Source organism: Rosa chinensis, chromosome 5, assembly GCF_002994745.2.
Source record: "Rosa chinensis cultivar Old Blush chromosome 5, RchiOBHm-V2, whole genome shotgun sequence".
Lineage (NCBI taxonomy): Eukaryota > Viridiplantae > Streptophyta > Magnoliopsida > Rosales > Rosaceae > Rosa > Rosa chinensis.
Window position 1 is genome coordinate 64,851,850 of NC_037092.1, and position 15,444 is coordinate 64,867,293.

The 15,444-nt window shown below is 37.3% G+C and overlaps 1 protein-coding gene across 1 annotated transcript; it reads right to left on the reverse strand.

Annotated features, from left to right (window-relative positions):
* Positions 1–1,380: 1,380 nt before the first annotated feature.
* Positions 1,381–3,911, reverse strand: LOC112166109 (zinc finger protein BALDIBIS). Its single transcript, XM_024302877.2, has 3 exons — positions 3,443–3,911; positions 2,951–3,350; positions 1,381–2,731 (listed from the first exon to the last, which is right to left on the reverse strand). Exons 1-3 carry the CDS (start codon positions 3,585–3,587, stop codon positions 1,783–1,785), a joined length of 1,494 nt encoding a protein of 497 aa, XP_024158645.1. The 5' UTR covers positions 3,588–3,911; the 3' UTR covers positions 1,381–1,782.
* Between the last annotated feature and the right edge of the window lie 11,533 nt (positions 3,912–15,444).

The following is a 15,444-nucleotide window of genomic DNA, read 5'->3' on the forward strand; positions in this document are numbered from 1 at the left end:
TAGCAATAAATATGGTTTTGCTCTCCACATTCTAATTATTACGTAAAAAGGTACCGGACCTAATTCAACATTGTGAAGAGCATGCCAATACAATCACTAGTTGGTTATTTTGAGTAGTAGTTATAGTTACTGAACTGCAATGTATAGATGGTAAAACGTTGGTTCGTGTATAAAAATGAAATGCATAAAACATAGTTGGAGCTGCAAAACGAGAGAGTAAAAAGTTGCGCATGATCTTACAGTAGCAAAGAGTAAGCTATCCTTATTTCAACAAATTTAATTCCTTTCAACTAGAAGCAATGATAAAATTGTCAACACAAATACTTCAATAATGTATATTAGAGCATGAATTACCCAAATAATTTGGTAGAAAATAACAAAAACCAATGTGTCAGTCCACAACATTGCTTCATAAAATAAAAGCTAATAAACAAGAGTAACTAGAAGCATCAAAACCAATCAACCCTCAATAAAAAACACAAACCCTTGCTGAAACCCACCCCCACAATCAATCACTCCTTATCTCTGATACCCTCCCCCCCCCAACTAATATTTGTATAATTTTTCTATGGCAAAATCTTTCGTATTCTAGCATAATATAGTAGAACAATCATGTCTATAATCATAAGGCTATCATTATTAGGTTGTTATAAAGTTCTATAGTTGCTCAATAGATTCAAATACACCAAATAATTTCAGTTAGAATCTTATCAAGAATGATGGATTGAAAGGGACTCGAATGATCATTGAACTTAAATTTTTCTTCCACATCTCCATTGCAAATCAAGTGTAAAATTTTCTCCAAAGATGGGTCTAAAGTTGTTTGTTCTACTTTTATTGAACTTCAAATTATCACATGACAGAGGGAGAGAGAGAGTGACTATGCTAGAGAACTTTTTGATGGAAAAAAAAAGGAATCGAAAAGAGTTTTGAAGTTTTCTGTGCCTGTGGAAAAAATAAGGGTTTAGGATTTGAAGATGAATGAATTGCCAAATAGCAAAAAAAAAAAAAAACTTAATTGTAAGGGAGGGTAGTTAGGATAATTTATATATATATATATATATATATATATATATATAATTAAAATAATAAAAAATAAAGGGGGTGTGTGAATAGCACCACCCTAAACAAATAGGAAGAAGATCTTTGTCCTTATTATAAACCATAAGGATATTTGTCGCATGCGTTCAAAGTCCAAAACAGAATACAGGAATAGCCTAGGGCATATTTGGTGTGACCAACAATTGACAAATCACATCAATATTCTTTCGTAAATTCAATGGTTAAAACCACCTAACATTACTTGGGAATGCAAATTACTTAAACATCTATAGCAATCAATTAAAATTTAGTCAAAAACACAATGAGGAAGAGCTATGGTAAGTAATGTACGTGGTCCACATAAGACACCTTTATTATAATGGACGGTGGAAAATGTTGTTGACAGTGAGAAGGAGAAAGCTAGGCAGTGACGAAGCTCATCGACTCTTATCTAACGATGACAATCAATATTTAGGCTTTAGCCTTTATCATTGACAAAAAAGAAATTCAAAAGAAAAAAAACAAGTTCTACAACATGCATGGAGGGCCCGATACTTCACCTTCCCTGTTAAGCCAAAACATGCACTGGCCCTCACTTTCTTCGATCTCTCAGTTCTCTGCTAATCTCTTTTCCATAATTGGTATAATCAAGTGTTTCATCTAATTAACACTAGCTTATAGTACAACAAAAACTAAGGCTAAATTAAGGGTACAGTACTCTACCTTGTAATGAAAGGTTTCTCATTGCTGAGTAGCACCACTAGTATTGCTACTGTACTGGGTCAAGTGATCCATAGCTGAACCCATTGAAGCTAAATTTGCTGCACCTAGCTCTTGTTGAAAGAAGGGTACACCAGTAACTCCACCTACTCCGAGAAAATCCCTCGTTAAGCTACTCTTCTCGGTCTCATTCACTGTAGTAGTAGAACTACTGCTTGCTAGAGGCAGATTCATCATGTGATTTAGATGATTGATCTTGTTGCTCAAGAATGAAGTCGAAAACAATGACGAAGACCCGTCTCCTATTTGAGTTGAAGGAGATAGGGAGTTGAGCAATACATTGAAATTCTCATCGTTCTTGTTGTGGCTGTATGGTGAAGAGTTCATGAAGCCAAAGGCCGCTGGAATGACGTCGCTGTTGTTGCTCGTTGTAGATCCCATTTGAGCAGCTTTTTGCAAGAGTGCGGTCGCTGACATGTGACCTAGACTTTGATTATTGTTATAGAAAGAGCTCGAACTCATCGTTCCGGACAAATTTAAATTTGCTTTGGAGTCTTCCTCCTCCTTGTGTCCCCGTGTCGACATTAATGACGACATCGAGAGATTCCCGTTCGTAAATGATGCCTCGGGGAACTTGTTGAGCCACTGGTTCTGTGAGGAAGAGGGTCCGAACATATCCATTGACGACGCCGTTTGCACCATTTCAGGCAAGCCTAAGTTGACTGCAGAGAGGTGACCTGAGCCCGAGAATTCGGGCTGCTGCTGATGTTGGAAGATTGGTAAGAAATGGGGGATGTTCCTCGCTTGTTGTTGTTGTTGTTGATGATGATGAGGCTGATTATTTGTAATAGATCCATTCATGAAGCTCGGAACATTAATGTTCGTGGCTGTTGAAGTTGAACCAAACCTTGCGCTTTCTTCAGCCGCTAATGCATCACAGAAAGCTCTATGAGTTATGAAGCTATCTTTCCTGTTTTGGAAAAAATTCCACTCAGTCATACAACATTAAATTCAGCTATTGCGTGCATTTAATGTATATTCTCTATCAAAATCAATCTTAAACTAGGGAATTTATTGCAAGAAGAATAAGAAATTAACATTTATATATCGTCTCACTCACACAGAAGAACTTGTGACATGACTGGTTCAGAGAATAGTACTTTTTCGAAATGGCAGAGACGGGTGTTACCTGGAAAAGAGTGTGCCACAGTCACATCTATACTCTCTAGTCCCGCAAATCTTGCTATGTGCTTTCCAATCTGACTGGACTGCGTACTTCTTCGAGCATTTCTCGCACTTCCATTTTTTCTCACCGTGCTTTCTGCTGAAGTGCTTCTTGATTCCGGTGAGGTCTCCGAGAGCCCGTGAAGGCTCGTGGTGCACGCAACTCTTCTCGGGGCAGACGTAGACCTTTTTTCGAATCACTTCGAGCTTCGATCTTTGTTTCAGCTTCCATGGAAGGTTGTGGCCGCGTCGGTGAAGTTGCAAGTTCTGGTCCCTCTGGAAGCCTTTGTTGCAGATTTCGCAAACAAATCGGTTTGTGGCCATTAGAGATTTTGGGGACAAAGCTATAACTTCTGCATCTGGATCTGGAAATAATTCAAAAAACTAAATTAAAAAAAAAATCTTGATTATTAGTCAAGCTAGCTAATTAATGAAATTAAATACATGCAATACATGCCTGGAGTTCCGGGTAAATTTCGCTTCCTCTTGAGTGCCGGATTACTCATATTAGGGTTAGGGCTAGGGTTCGGATTTGGCTCCTGATGAAGAAACCCTCCACTAATAGTCGAGGGAACTGAAAGCCCATCTTCCGATGACATCATCTTGAGGCTGGAACTTGCTCAAAACAAAGAAGTAAAACAAAAGCTAGGTAGAACCTATCAGCAAAATCAAGAAAGGACAAAACCTTTAGTGGTGTAGAAGACAATATACAACTAAAATCTGAGAATCAAGCTAAGCTTTTGTGCTTTGGATCGATCCCCCGGTTGAGAGAAGTGGCTAGAAATTAAGAACCCAGAAATAATCAAGGTTTTTGTTTGAAACTCAGAAAAGAAAAACACCAAACAGAAAATAAATGAAGAGAGAATATTTCTTCTCTCTCCCTATCTCTTTCTGTGTCTCCCTCCTTATCTAATACGGCTGCTCTCTCTCTCTCTGTCTCTCTCAAAGTCGGCCAGCCATAGACTCAGCTGGACCATTCTCTCCTCTCTTATTCAATATAATAACACTCATTTACACGATGAAATGGAGGTCGAGTTGAAAAGTCCAAAAAAGGTAATGAGACTAATGAGTGAAAAGTGAGTTGCCTTTACAGCCAGCAATTGACATGAGGTGAAAAATCATTACGCCATAATTGTGTTAGGACCAAGAATAAAAGGGGAATGCAGAGAGAGAGAGAGAGAGAGGGAGAGGGTGGTGCCGTCCGTGAGAGGTGAGAGAGTTGGTGGGGGCCACTGGAGACTGTCAGCAGTGGTGACAGTGAGAAGAGAAAGTTGATAATACGAAGACAAGAGATGACTGGTACCGCTTGAGATGTCGACCAGAACCCACGGGACACCAAAAATCTCTCTCCCGATAGAGTCAGTCAGTCTCTCCCTACACACACGAACCTGTACCTCCAACACTGTTATCTAGAAATTCGATCTCTTCTGGGGGCTACTGAGGAGGAGGAGAATCTTTCACGAGTTTGACTGTTCATCGGTCTTACTTGGGGTAATAATTAAATGAATAAGGTAAATCTCACTTTTGGTTTCAATGTTTGATGTTGAAATTTTAGTTTGGCTAGGGTTCCTGGAAAACAAGAGAAAAACAGCATTGGTTAGTTTATCCATTTTTTATCGTCATTGTTATTGTCAATTTTCAAAAATGGTAATTTTGCTTAAGAGACGGGCGAAAGTCCCATTGAAACAGATGTTTAAGGTAAGACAACACCTCTCATGGGCTACTGATCGCTCGAGTAGCTAAATAGTAATTGATACAGTAATATAGAATAAAACTATTTCTTGGCTTAGTTTTTAACTGTTCGTTTGTGACACCTCTCTATTTGAGCTTAATTGGAGGCTATGAATGTTTCCCTCTTCAGCTTCATCTTCATCTTCCTCTTACTCGTGGCGGAAGCAGCAACCTTGAACTCAGCCAATTGTGGTATCCACGTTAGCCTTATTTGTATTACCTGCCGAGCGTCCTTATTTTGCAGTAAAAAAAGTCGTCATCAGTTTCGACATTTACCTTCAAGCCATGGAACATAATATGACCCAAACAAATCATCACGTAGTCAAAAATCTGTCCCAGCCTTGTCATAAATAACTTCCCTTGTCCCCTCCGAAAAAAAATTAAATAAATAAAAATCTTCATCAATCCTTGGCCATTTTCACATGCACCATATTTACGATTAAAGAGAGTTCAATTTTCACATAAAAAATTTGCAATTATACATAATTTTTTCTAATAAATCTTTCGAAGATGGAGGAAGTTTCTCTATTTTGCACCCACTTGAAACTATTCATCAAGGTTTATCCCTTCAATGTGCAATTCATCAATTATGATATGTTATTCTTCAACTCGGTTGAAACTGATTTGTGATCCACCATCCTATAATTCATAAATTTGCCGATAATGAACTTGTCTGCACTTTCAACTTGTGACAGATATGTGATATGATTGCCAATTTACTATCCTAGATTTCATCTTAGTGTCAATTTGCTACTCTAGGTTTTATTCTAACCTGTTTACAAATTTGCTATTTTAGTTTTCAAAATTAACCAATCTTCTACTCTTTTTTTTAATCCTTAGCCCACCCCACCCTTACATATGTTAGTGAGAATCGAACCCATGACCTTTACAATGTTGGAATTATAACTTACCAACATGTCACAGCTCACCGACAACTGCAACCCAGGTTATATGTTAGCCAATTTGTTATCCTTATGTCAAATTTACTACTTTAGGTTTTCAAGATTAACTGATATGCTTCCTTAACTTTTTAAAATTAGTCATTTGAAAACTTTTTTTTATCATATCAATAACTAGTTTTTTTTGTGAGTCGAACTCACAACCTCCCACTTACAAAGGGGAGACTTATGCCACTAGACCAAATGGTACTGGGCAGTCATTGGCAAACTTAGATTTTCAAAATTAATCAATGTTTGGATGGAATAATGGACGAATTAATATGAAGAAATGGTAGTAAATTGGCAGAAATAATACTTAGGATAGCAAATTGGCTAATTGTGAAAATCTAGGTTAACAAATTGGCAATTAAGCCTTTACACACACACCACACACACGTGTGTGTGTTAGAAATAGGGATTGTAAGAAACAAATCAATCCTCAATAAATAAAAGTTGTCCGTAAACAAATATATACTAGCCTCTTAACACACGCTAACAGTATCAAATTTTTTTTTTATGTATTTATGTAATATTAATTTGATAGTTTTTTTTTTCTTTCAAACTCTTTCAAACTGTTAATGCATTCTTATCCTATTGACCTAGTCGCTCTGCTAGGGTTTCTCGTGAACCTCCCAATTACGATAAAATTTTCCAAAACTAGCAATCTCCAATGGCCAAGGCCATTGTTAGCCTTGTGGCTGGGTGCTTTTGTATTCTTGTCGCTTTCATTTTGGGAGCAGGATGGTCGCCGATACTTGTGGGGGCACTATTTGGTGCTTCTCTAGAGTCCAGCGAAGTCTTGCCGGTGATGGACTCAAGCCTGGGGCAATGTTTTGGAGCAACGAAGGGCTGGTGGACTGCTGAGGCACGAGTGTGGTGTGGTTTTGACCAGGCCTCTTCGGCACTCCTTAGCACGAGTAGCCAATCAAGATGGATAATGATCGTGGGGGAGATGTACTGGTTTCTGCTGCAGGTGGGTGCGAGGTCGAGGGAGGTGGTGGTGATGGATCAGATGGTTGATTTAGGGGTTTGTTTTTCCTCCGGCATCGAAATGGTGGTGATGGGACTAAGGTGAGGCCTGATCGGTTTTCGGTTGGTACAGACTATGGTCACCGGTGGCGAAGGGCACGATGGCTTCTGGGCTCCTGGCTTTAAAAGGTGCAGCAGCAGCCCTGTTCTTTCCAAATCTAGGACTGGCTGGGTGATCTAGGCATCGAACTTGGGCCTCTTGGCCATCCTTTTTTGGGCTAGGGTTTCAGTTGCTTTGGGCTACCCATTTGTTGTGGGGTTGGCTGGATTGGGTATCTATGGCCCTAGTTATTGTTTAAATCTATGTTAGGTCGCAAAGATCATAATCTCTGAGGGTTTTTTTTATTCTTGCTTCAAAGGTTACTGGTCTTTATTTAGAATAATGTTGTGTGAATTGTCTAAAAGGTGGGTGCACTGGTATTTATTGGGTTCTTGTTCTTGTTTTAGGGTACTCTGAGAAACAATTCTTTCTGTCGACCTCATAGCGGTGTTTTATTTTTGTACTGCTTGCTGAATCTATATAATGGACTTACCTCTTTTGATTAAAAAAAATAAAATGTTATTGCATTTATAATGCTATTAAGAAAAACTGCCCAACGTTGTGATTTTTTTTTTCATTTCTGTTTTTTATATTTATAAGTTACTATTCTAAAATTTATACATTAGATTACAGATTTTTAGAGTTTGTAAATGAAAGGGTTATTTAGGGTATTTTAAAAATTTGACCTTAAGGTTTGTTTGCTCCGTTAATACTGATATATCTATGACAAGGACTGTAAGTAAGCAAACAATCCTCAAACAATAAAAGTAGTTTGAAGACAAATAATTGTATTTCTGTCGACCTCATAGGAGTGTTTCGTTTTTGTACTGCTTGCTGAATCTATATAATGGACTGACCTTTTTTGATAAAAAAAAAAAAATGTTATTGCATTTATAATGCTATTAAGAAAAACTGCTCCACGTTGTGATTTTTTTTTTCATTTTCTGTTTTTTAATATTTATAGGTTAATATTCTAAAATTTATACATTAGATTACAGATTTTTAGAGTTTATAAATGGAAGGGTTATTTAGGGTATTTTAAAAATTTGACCTTAAGGTTTGTTTGCTCCGTTAATACAGATATATCTATGACAAGGATTGTAAGTAAGCAAGCAATCCTCAAACAATAAAAGTAGTTTGAAGACAAATAATTTTATTACAAGGATTGCAAGTAATTGTGCAATCCTAAAAAAATTAACAAAAGTAAACATAGATCAAAGTATATCAACGAATTAATGTGTGCGCGCGCGTGTGTATACATATAGGGCCCTATGCAATCCTCTTCCTTTTGCATATTGCATCTGTAACCCAAGTTTTTTTTTCTTGTTTATGTAAAAGCAGTTGGATCAATGGTCATTAAGTAATGGAACTGCGTGAAAATACAATGGTCTCACCGCCAACCTCGTCCTCCACCGCGCCACCGATGACACCACAAAATTGTATTCTATATAGAAATAGTGAAATTTTTAAAGAAATATATAGACTTTAGAAGTCTGGGTGTATAGGTATAGACTTTTAACATGTCACGCCCCAAATTTTGAATAAAGGGATTCAAATCCGAAACGCAATAACTCAACAAATCGCCCAAAAGCTTAAATTTTTTTCATTTATACTAACCCCCAAAACAAACTGAAACCACAAATGTTAATACATACTCAATCACTAGAGTCAAATATTACATTACCAAGTGTTTATATAAACACGAAAGCATCAAAGTAAAATGTAAAGCTCACTAAGAGCATATTAATTACAAACAACAGTACGATAACAAAATAGGCTCTAAACCTAACACCGCTGCAACTACACGCCTCGATCTCAACCCTGCTTGTCCTGACCTGCAGGAATAACTCCTACACCATGAAATAGTACACCGAGTTGCAAACAACAAACCTGATAAGTTTCTTAAGCTCGTATGAGTAAACTCAAACAAAAAGACTCAACAACACAAGAGTAACAATTTTTCAACTCAAGAATAAGTAAAGCAACCCAAAATCAACTCCAGAAATTAGTAAGAACCCAAGTCTCTCATGGAAAATAAAAGAAAGGAACCACTAGAAACTCTCTTTTAAAAACGTGTATTCATGAGTCATAAGTAACCACCCATGTGTTACCCCCATGACATACAATGACAGACAGATTAGAGTTCTAACTTAATCGTAACCCGTTATCCGGCCAAAGACATGGTATCATATATATTTGCCTTTGTCACTACCGTGACACCAGATCCGTAGACCGAAAACATTTGAAAAGTCACACAAGACTCAAAATGTTACACCCAAAATTCAAGTACTCTTTCAGCATAATATAATTAACAATTACATGATATATTGCATTCCCGAAAAGAGTAAATGCTCAAAGCAATAACTAGAATAAAATCACAGTTATTATGCTTATCTCAATGCCACACCAACAAAATATATTTCACGTAAATACACACACACACACACACACACGTAGTCATCCACTCAGGAATGCCATTAATACCAACTATAGTCCACAGCAGCAAAACTCAAGAAAATTATTTTTATAATTAAAATATCATTTTACTTATCTATGAACCGTAGCTGATCAAGTTCATATAATTTAAAACAATATTCATTTCCAAAAACTAATTTCACAATTTAGCGATTAAACCGAACAATAATGTAACTCGGTTCATAAATGAACCACGTGATATTTGCTCACATCTAAATCCTGCTTGTGCTCTCTTACAGCCGAGATAAGGTACATGACACACTCCGTCAATTGCCTAAGTAAAATAAGGTCTCAACTTAGCACACGATTAAGATGAAAGCAGTTACAGTTCGAACCTAGCATTTGAACCCAAAACCAAAGATTTCTTCAATCGAGAAAAAACTTCCTCCGAGACCTCTCAAGGTCTTCAAAACACTTCAAAGATTAATTTCTCAAAATTATAAGACGATCCAACAGTCGGATCCTCATGGATCGCAAATTGAGAAAACCGAAATTACGTAAATCTAGTATGCTTTGAATAATCACAACATGTTCCCATGATATATCAACAAGCTCGTATCGACGAGTAGGTGACAATTATGAAAACAGAACTCGAAAAACTGGCTGGACGAGCCTCCAAGTGCTGCTGGCAATGGCTGAGCGTGGACTCCACGCGCCGTCGGCAACCCCCAAATTGGGTCATGAAACCTATGCCAAAATGTTCATCTCAACATGTACAACAACTTTTACAACTAGCCCAAAGTCTAAATATAAGCCATTTATCTGGAATTTACCTCGAAAATTCAAGAAATCGGTGAAACCCTATAATTTCAAATCCTCAATTCGACCTCCATACTTCAAGTCCTTGCACTCCGCTTGGAGGGAAGCATGTATGTCTCCTGGGCATCAAAAGCCCTCAAGAATCAGCTCCAAAGGTGGCTAGAATCGAGAGTTCCAATGATTCCCCGAAGCAGCGCCGACAGCACCCTTCTCCACCTTCCAATGATACCCCGAATCGTGCCACAAAGCTGCCACATACTTGAAGAGGGAGGAGAGACGAAGAGATTGGGACCCGTGGAGTGGCCAATGGTGCCCGGACGGCAAAGTTATGGCTGGACGAAAGTGGGAGGCGATTTCCAGGTCGGGGGAGAGAGAGAGAGAGAGAGCCTGGTTTCTATTTTTGGAAACTAGGGGTTTTTTGAAAATTTTCCCTTTATAAAAAAATGGAAACTTTTTCCATTGGCCACAACTTCTTCATATGAACTTTGATTTTCGGGTTTCTCATGTCTGCGAACTCGTATCGACATGCTCTACAATTTCTATGAAGGAAGTTTTCACATAATCCTAACATATAAAAAGTCAACCCTTGAATCGAAGCATTCCGAGCGAATAATTGTCTGAAATCATTTCTATTTCTCGATCAATCATAAGAACAAGGCATCCAAACTATAATTTGTACCAACTGGGACTTTTATTAATTTTACGAAAAATACAAGAATTTAATACGAAAATCTAGGTCATTACATAGCAGTCCATGAAAATCTAAGTGTACCTATATGTACGTTTACAAGCATAATTAGCTATAATGAGCCACGCTCATTGCACCGCCAGAGGTACCAACTCTCACCAAGGGGGTGACCTGCGGAGACACAGCCAGGCGGGCTACCGCCCGAGCCCGGGATCGCCCCCAGATCAAAGCTGACGCGCCGCCACGCGCCGCGCCAAGGTAGCATCAGAAGCTCCAGACGCTGGGAATCGAAGCACATCAGTCCCATATCGAAAACAAGAAGAAGATCAACCTTCTCCTCACCTATAAAAGGTTCTCTCCTCTCTCCTCATTAATTACGCATTTACTACTCATTTATTGTTATGCTGCCTATACGCATTGACTGACTTAGGCATCGGAGAAGTGAAGACCGCCCAACGCGGTCTCCCTCTGACGCCCTGTCTCTCGTGTAACAGCTAGCGGAGGCCATCAAATCCTCAGAGTAGCGGTCCGCCCACCGGACCCGCGTTAAACGAAAGATCGGCTACCGCCGGACTTTGAGCATTAACACTAAGTATATTCAATCATAATTTTTAAAAGACTTCATGGATTTCACCAAAGTTTAAGGGTATTCAATTAAGAATTTTGAAAATGAATGAAAGTATAGAGGCATTCTAAATATCATTTATACTAATGGAATTAGAAAATCTTGGATAATTATGGATTTTGTAGTGTTAAGTATACATATCAAACTCCAATAATTTTCCAACCAATCACCAAACCAAAGATTTGTAAAAGTCTATCCAAGTTCTTCTCTCTGTGCGCGAAGAGGTTGGTCCTTCGGCATCCCTCTTTCTCTTGGTTTTATTGTCTTTCCATTGTAGTTGTTGAACGTGATTATTTTTAATTTTTAATTGTGATATGTGGAATCCTAATAGCAATAAAAATGATTTATGAAACCCTAAAACCCAAATATTGTGGTCTACCCCTAAAACCTTGAATAGTGTTGCTATGAAATATTGAATTGTGTCTTCTTAATTATTCTTATCGATTTGAATTTATATTAACGGTTCAAAGAAAGCTTAAAAAATTGAATTTCAATTTATTAGATCAAGACAGTGGCCATTGTATTGTTATGATATATGTTAATTGGTGAAAAAAAAAATGATGAGAATAACTAACATCAACATCAAGTAATCTATAATGTATCTTAATGCTGGTTTGAAATTAGAAATGAGAACATACTAACTGGACAAAGTAATAATCATTCATTTGAGTCAATGCCACTAGAAGAGGCTTGACCATTGAAGAGGTAACGAGCTATTATCTTGTTTTGCGTTTAGGTTGCATTGGTTTTGTTTTTTATATTTTATTTTTGTACATGTTGGGAATCTATAGAAGTCATTCATGATAAAAATATATAGATTTCATAAATCAATAAAAATTTTAAGGCTAAAATAAGTGGTTCTAAGCAGGGTTCTAAAAAGCGCTAGGTGCTAGTCGAGCGGTGGACAAGGGACTAGAGCTCAGATGCCTAGGCTGGCAGGTGCCTAGGAGTAGGGCTGTCAATTCCGACACGACCCGATAACACGACTCGAAACCCGCACGAAATAAAGCGGGTTGAACCCGCACGATTAAAAAGCGGGTCAGCCATGGGTCAACCCGCCATGACCCATTTAATAAATGGGTCGGCCACGGGTCAACCCGCCAACACGAAGTGAACCCGTATAACCCGATTATGCTATACTTCTTCTTGAAATTTTGGGCGTTGGGAGTATTTGATCATAGGATTAGACAATTTGAAATATTTTTCTTTATAATTATTGGATTTAATTATTTATGAATATATATATATATATATAATTATTTATATTCTTAGTCTTGTTGAGTTTTTAGTGAATTCAATTAATTTATGCATTTTTTTAGTTAAATGGGTCGCATTGTTAACCCTTAAATGGGTCATTTTATCTAACACGACATGACCTATTTGTTAAATGGGTTAAGCGGGTTGGAAATGGATAACCCGTTTAATAAATAGGTTGGGTTTGGGTTTAAATTTTTGACACGATTATTAAATGGGTTGGGTTTGGGTTTGTATATTACGACACGACAAATACCTTAACCCGACACGAACCCAACCCGACACGACCCATTGACAGCCCTACCTAGGAGGTGACTAGGCGGTTTTGTATTTTATTTTATTTTAATTTTAATGTTTATAGCATTTAAGTAAATATTTATTTAGTTAACTATTTTTTTAACTAAGTAGAGGTAGCATTTCCGTAGTATTCAATTATCCAAAAAAAAAGAAGAAGCAATTATTGAATTATGCTTTTTATTGGCCTAACCACTTTTGTGCCTATCTGATCTTTTTTTTCTCTCCCGACTTAATAGCAGCCACACAGTTTTTAATTCTATTGTACTCTCTCTTTGAAACAATAAAGTACCCCATGGGAATCTCTTCTCTTTCTTTCTTGCGCGAAACCAGTAAGCAGTAGCCATCAGCTCCGCATTCTCTCTCATCTCTCTCTTCAATAACCATTCAAAAGAACTGGAAACCATAACGACAATGATGACGATCATATTCTGACTTTGTGGTTTAGCTACTCTCTCTCTCTCTCTCTCTCTCTCTCTCTCTCTCTCTCTCTCTCTCTCTCTCTCTCTCTCGTCAAACTCCATGAAACAACCTGCAAATCTACTTAGAAAGGCCACCTAGCGCCCAACCACCCTCGTCCAGGCACTTAGTCGCCCGCCTAGGCCTTCTAGGCGGTCGCCCAACCCCAGTCCGCCCAACAGCGCCAATTTGTCATTAGTTGAGTTGGAAAGCCGCGGCCCAGAGCCTAGGCAGCCTGGGCAGCCGAGTTTTAGAACACTAATTATAAGAAATCAAGAGCAGTTTATCAACTTTTTAAAGAGTCTGTGGACTTTTCAAAATGTCTGTCATTTAAAAAAGTCTGCATAAATCCAAATACAATACAATCCCCTATATATGCAGTAGTGGATCACGTTATAATGTGACAGGGATGAAGACATGTTCAATAAATCTATCTAAATGTCAGATTTTTTCTCAAGATGTATATATAGATATTATGGAATCCACTAGTAACTAATACATCAACAAATTAATATACAAGTCTATGTGTTGATAATTAAACTTCATGTAGTGGCGGAGCCATGTAGTAGTATACAGGTTCCCCTCTTCCCTCACCCAACATTTCTCATATGGCTTCATAAGTAATTATTATGAAAGTTTTTTTTTTTTGAAAAAAGACAAATCTATTAAAAATAATAAGAAATACAATCGATAGATACAGAAAATACATCAAACTAAAAAGCATAGTAAACAATACAGCAGTAATGTATCGTAAAATAAAACCTAATAAGGATACAGATGGATGCAAAAGTGCATCTAATAAAGCACTAGATATGATTGGGATATGTAAGAAGTTACGCATGCTATGACCAACCATGCATGAAAATTCTATGCATTAAAAAAAGTAAGTTGAATAAAGAACAAACTTCTACCTAATTAGTAGCCAAAGAACCAAAGTGATGTGTTTTAAAATGTAACTCACAAGCGCACGAATTGGTTGTAGCATAGAAGTGCGATCGAGGTTGAACCCATGCATAGGTAACGTATGAAACAGGAAAAACTAATTGAACCCAAATTAATTTAACGCTAACCTAGTAGAATAAAAGTTGGATGTGATTTTGCTAAACTTGAAATTTTAAAACAAAACAATTGGATAAAGATTACCTTGATGACGAATAACTAAGCACGGTATCAGATTCCACCACATTACTCAATAAATCTCTAAGTATTATCTACCAATTCTCAAATTAGGAGTAGCAAAATCAATCTACTGCTTGCATGAAATGGATCTAAAGTAGACTCTTCTTCGCTTCTTACTTTTGAATAGCAAAGCATCACATGTACACAAATTTATTGAATCTACAAAAGATGGATCAAAGTGTGTGCTAAGCACAGATGTGAAACAAGCTCGATCATTTGAATGACAAAAGATCCAAAGGAGTTCATATTTAATATTTTCCAAAGCCAAGCATGGATTAATAAAAGTGACTTCAATTCCAAACTACCAACAATGCATGACATTAGAGGGGAAATGAACAAATATTTTATTAATGCATTTTGAAGCAAGAGTCATAGGCATGAAAAACATAACTATGAGAATAGATAGATAAATAAATGAAACTTATTTCATAATGTGGTTTCCTCCTTAACCTTATTTAAGGTAATTAGCAATAATAGTACAAAATGAAAACATGCTTAAAATAATACAATACATCATACAAAGAATAGCTAAAGAAAGAGAAGAACAAAGATCAACACTGTGTCTCTAATTCTCCTATCTCTCTGGCTTTCTCTTATTCTCTTCAAGAAAGTTCTATTTATAGTACAAGTACAACCTTGATCTTCATTACAGCTTGATCTCCATGTGAATTGGATTGCCTTCGATCCAAATTGTCAAGCTTGATGGTAAATGTCTTTACTCAAAAATTCTTCCATTCATTTTGCTAGGTATAGCTTCTCTCTTTATCAATTGCTTTATTGACTACTACATCTCTATACATTGGTTTCAAACCGTATGGCAGCATGTGGACAACACTCTTGGCTAGGATGTGCTCTTGCTGGAAATGGTAGTTTTTGAAAGCTATTGTGGTGGTCGTCTAGGCGTTTTTTTGTTATAGCGCAAGTCCATGTTGTGGTTGGTTGGGTATTGATTTTCAAAGCCTGACTTTGGTGCTCTGCTTTGGGTTTG

Excerpts from the sequence above, each read along its gene's own strand:
- LOC112166109 (XM_024302877.2), bottom strand. The coding sequence starts at position 3,587 with ATGATGTCATCGGAAGATGGGCTTTCAGTTCCCTCGACTATTAGTGGA. Across the intron at positions 3,351-3,442 it reads AAATTTACCCGGAACTCCAG|ATCCAGATGCAGAAGTTATA; the intron begins GCATGTATTGCA and ends AATTATTTCCAG. Across the intron at positions 2,732-2,950 it reads TGTGGCACACTCTTTTCCAG|GAAAGATAGCTTCATAACTC; the intron begins GTAACACCCGTC and ends TTTCCAAAACAG.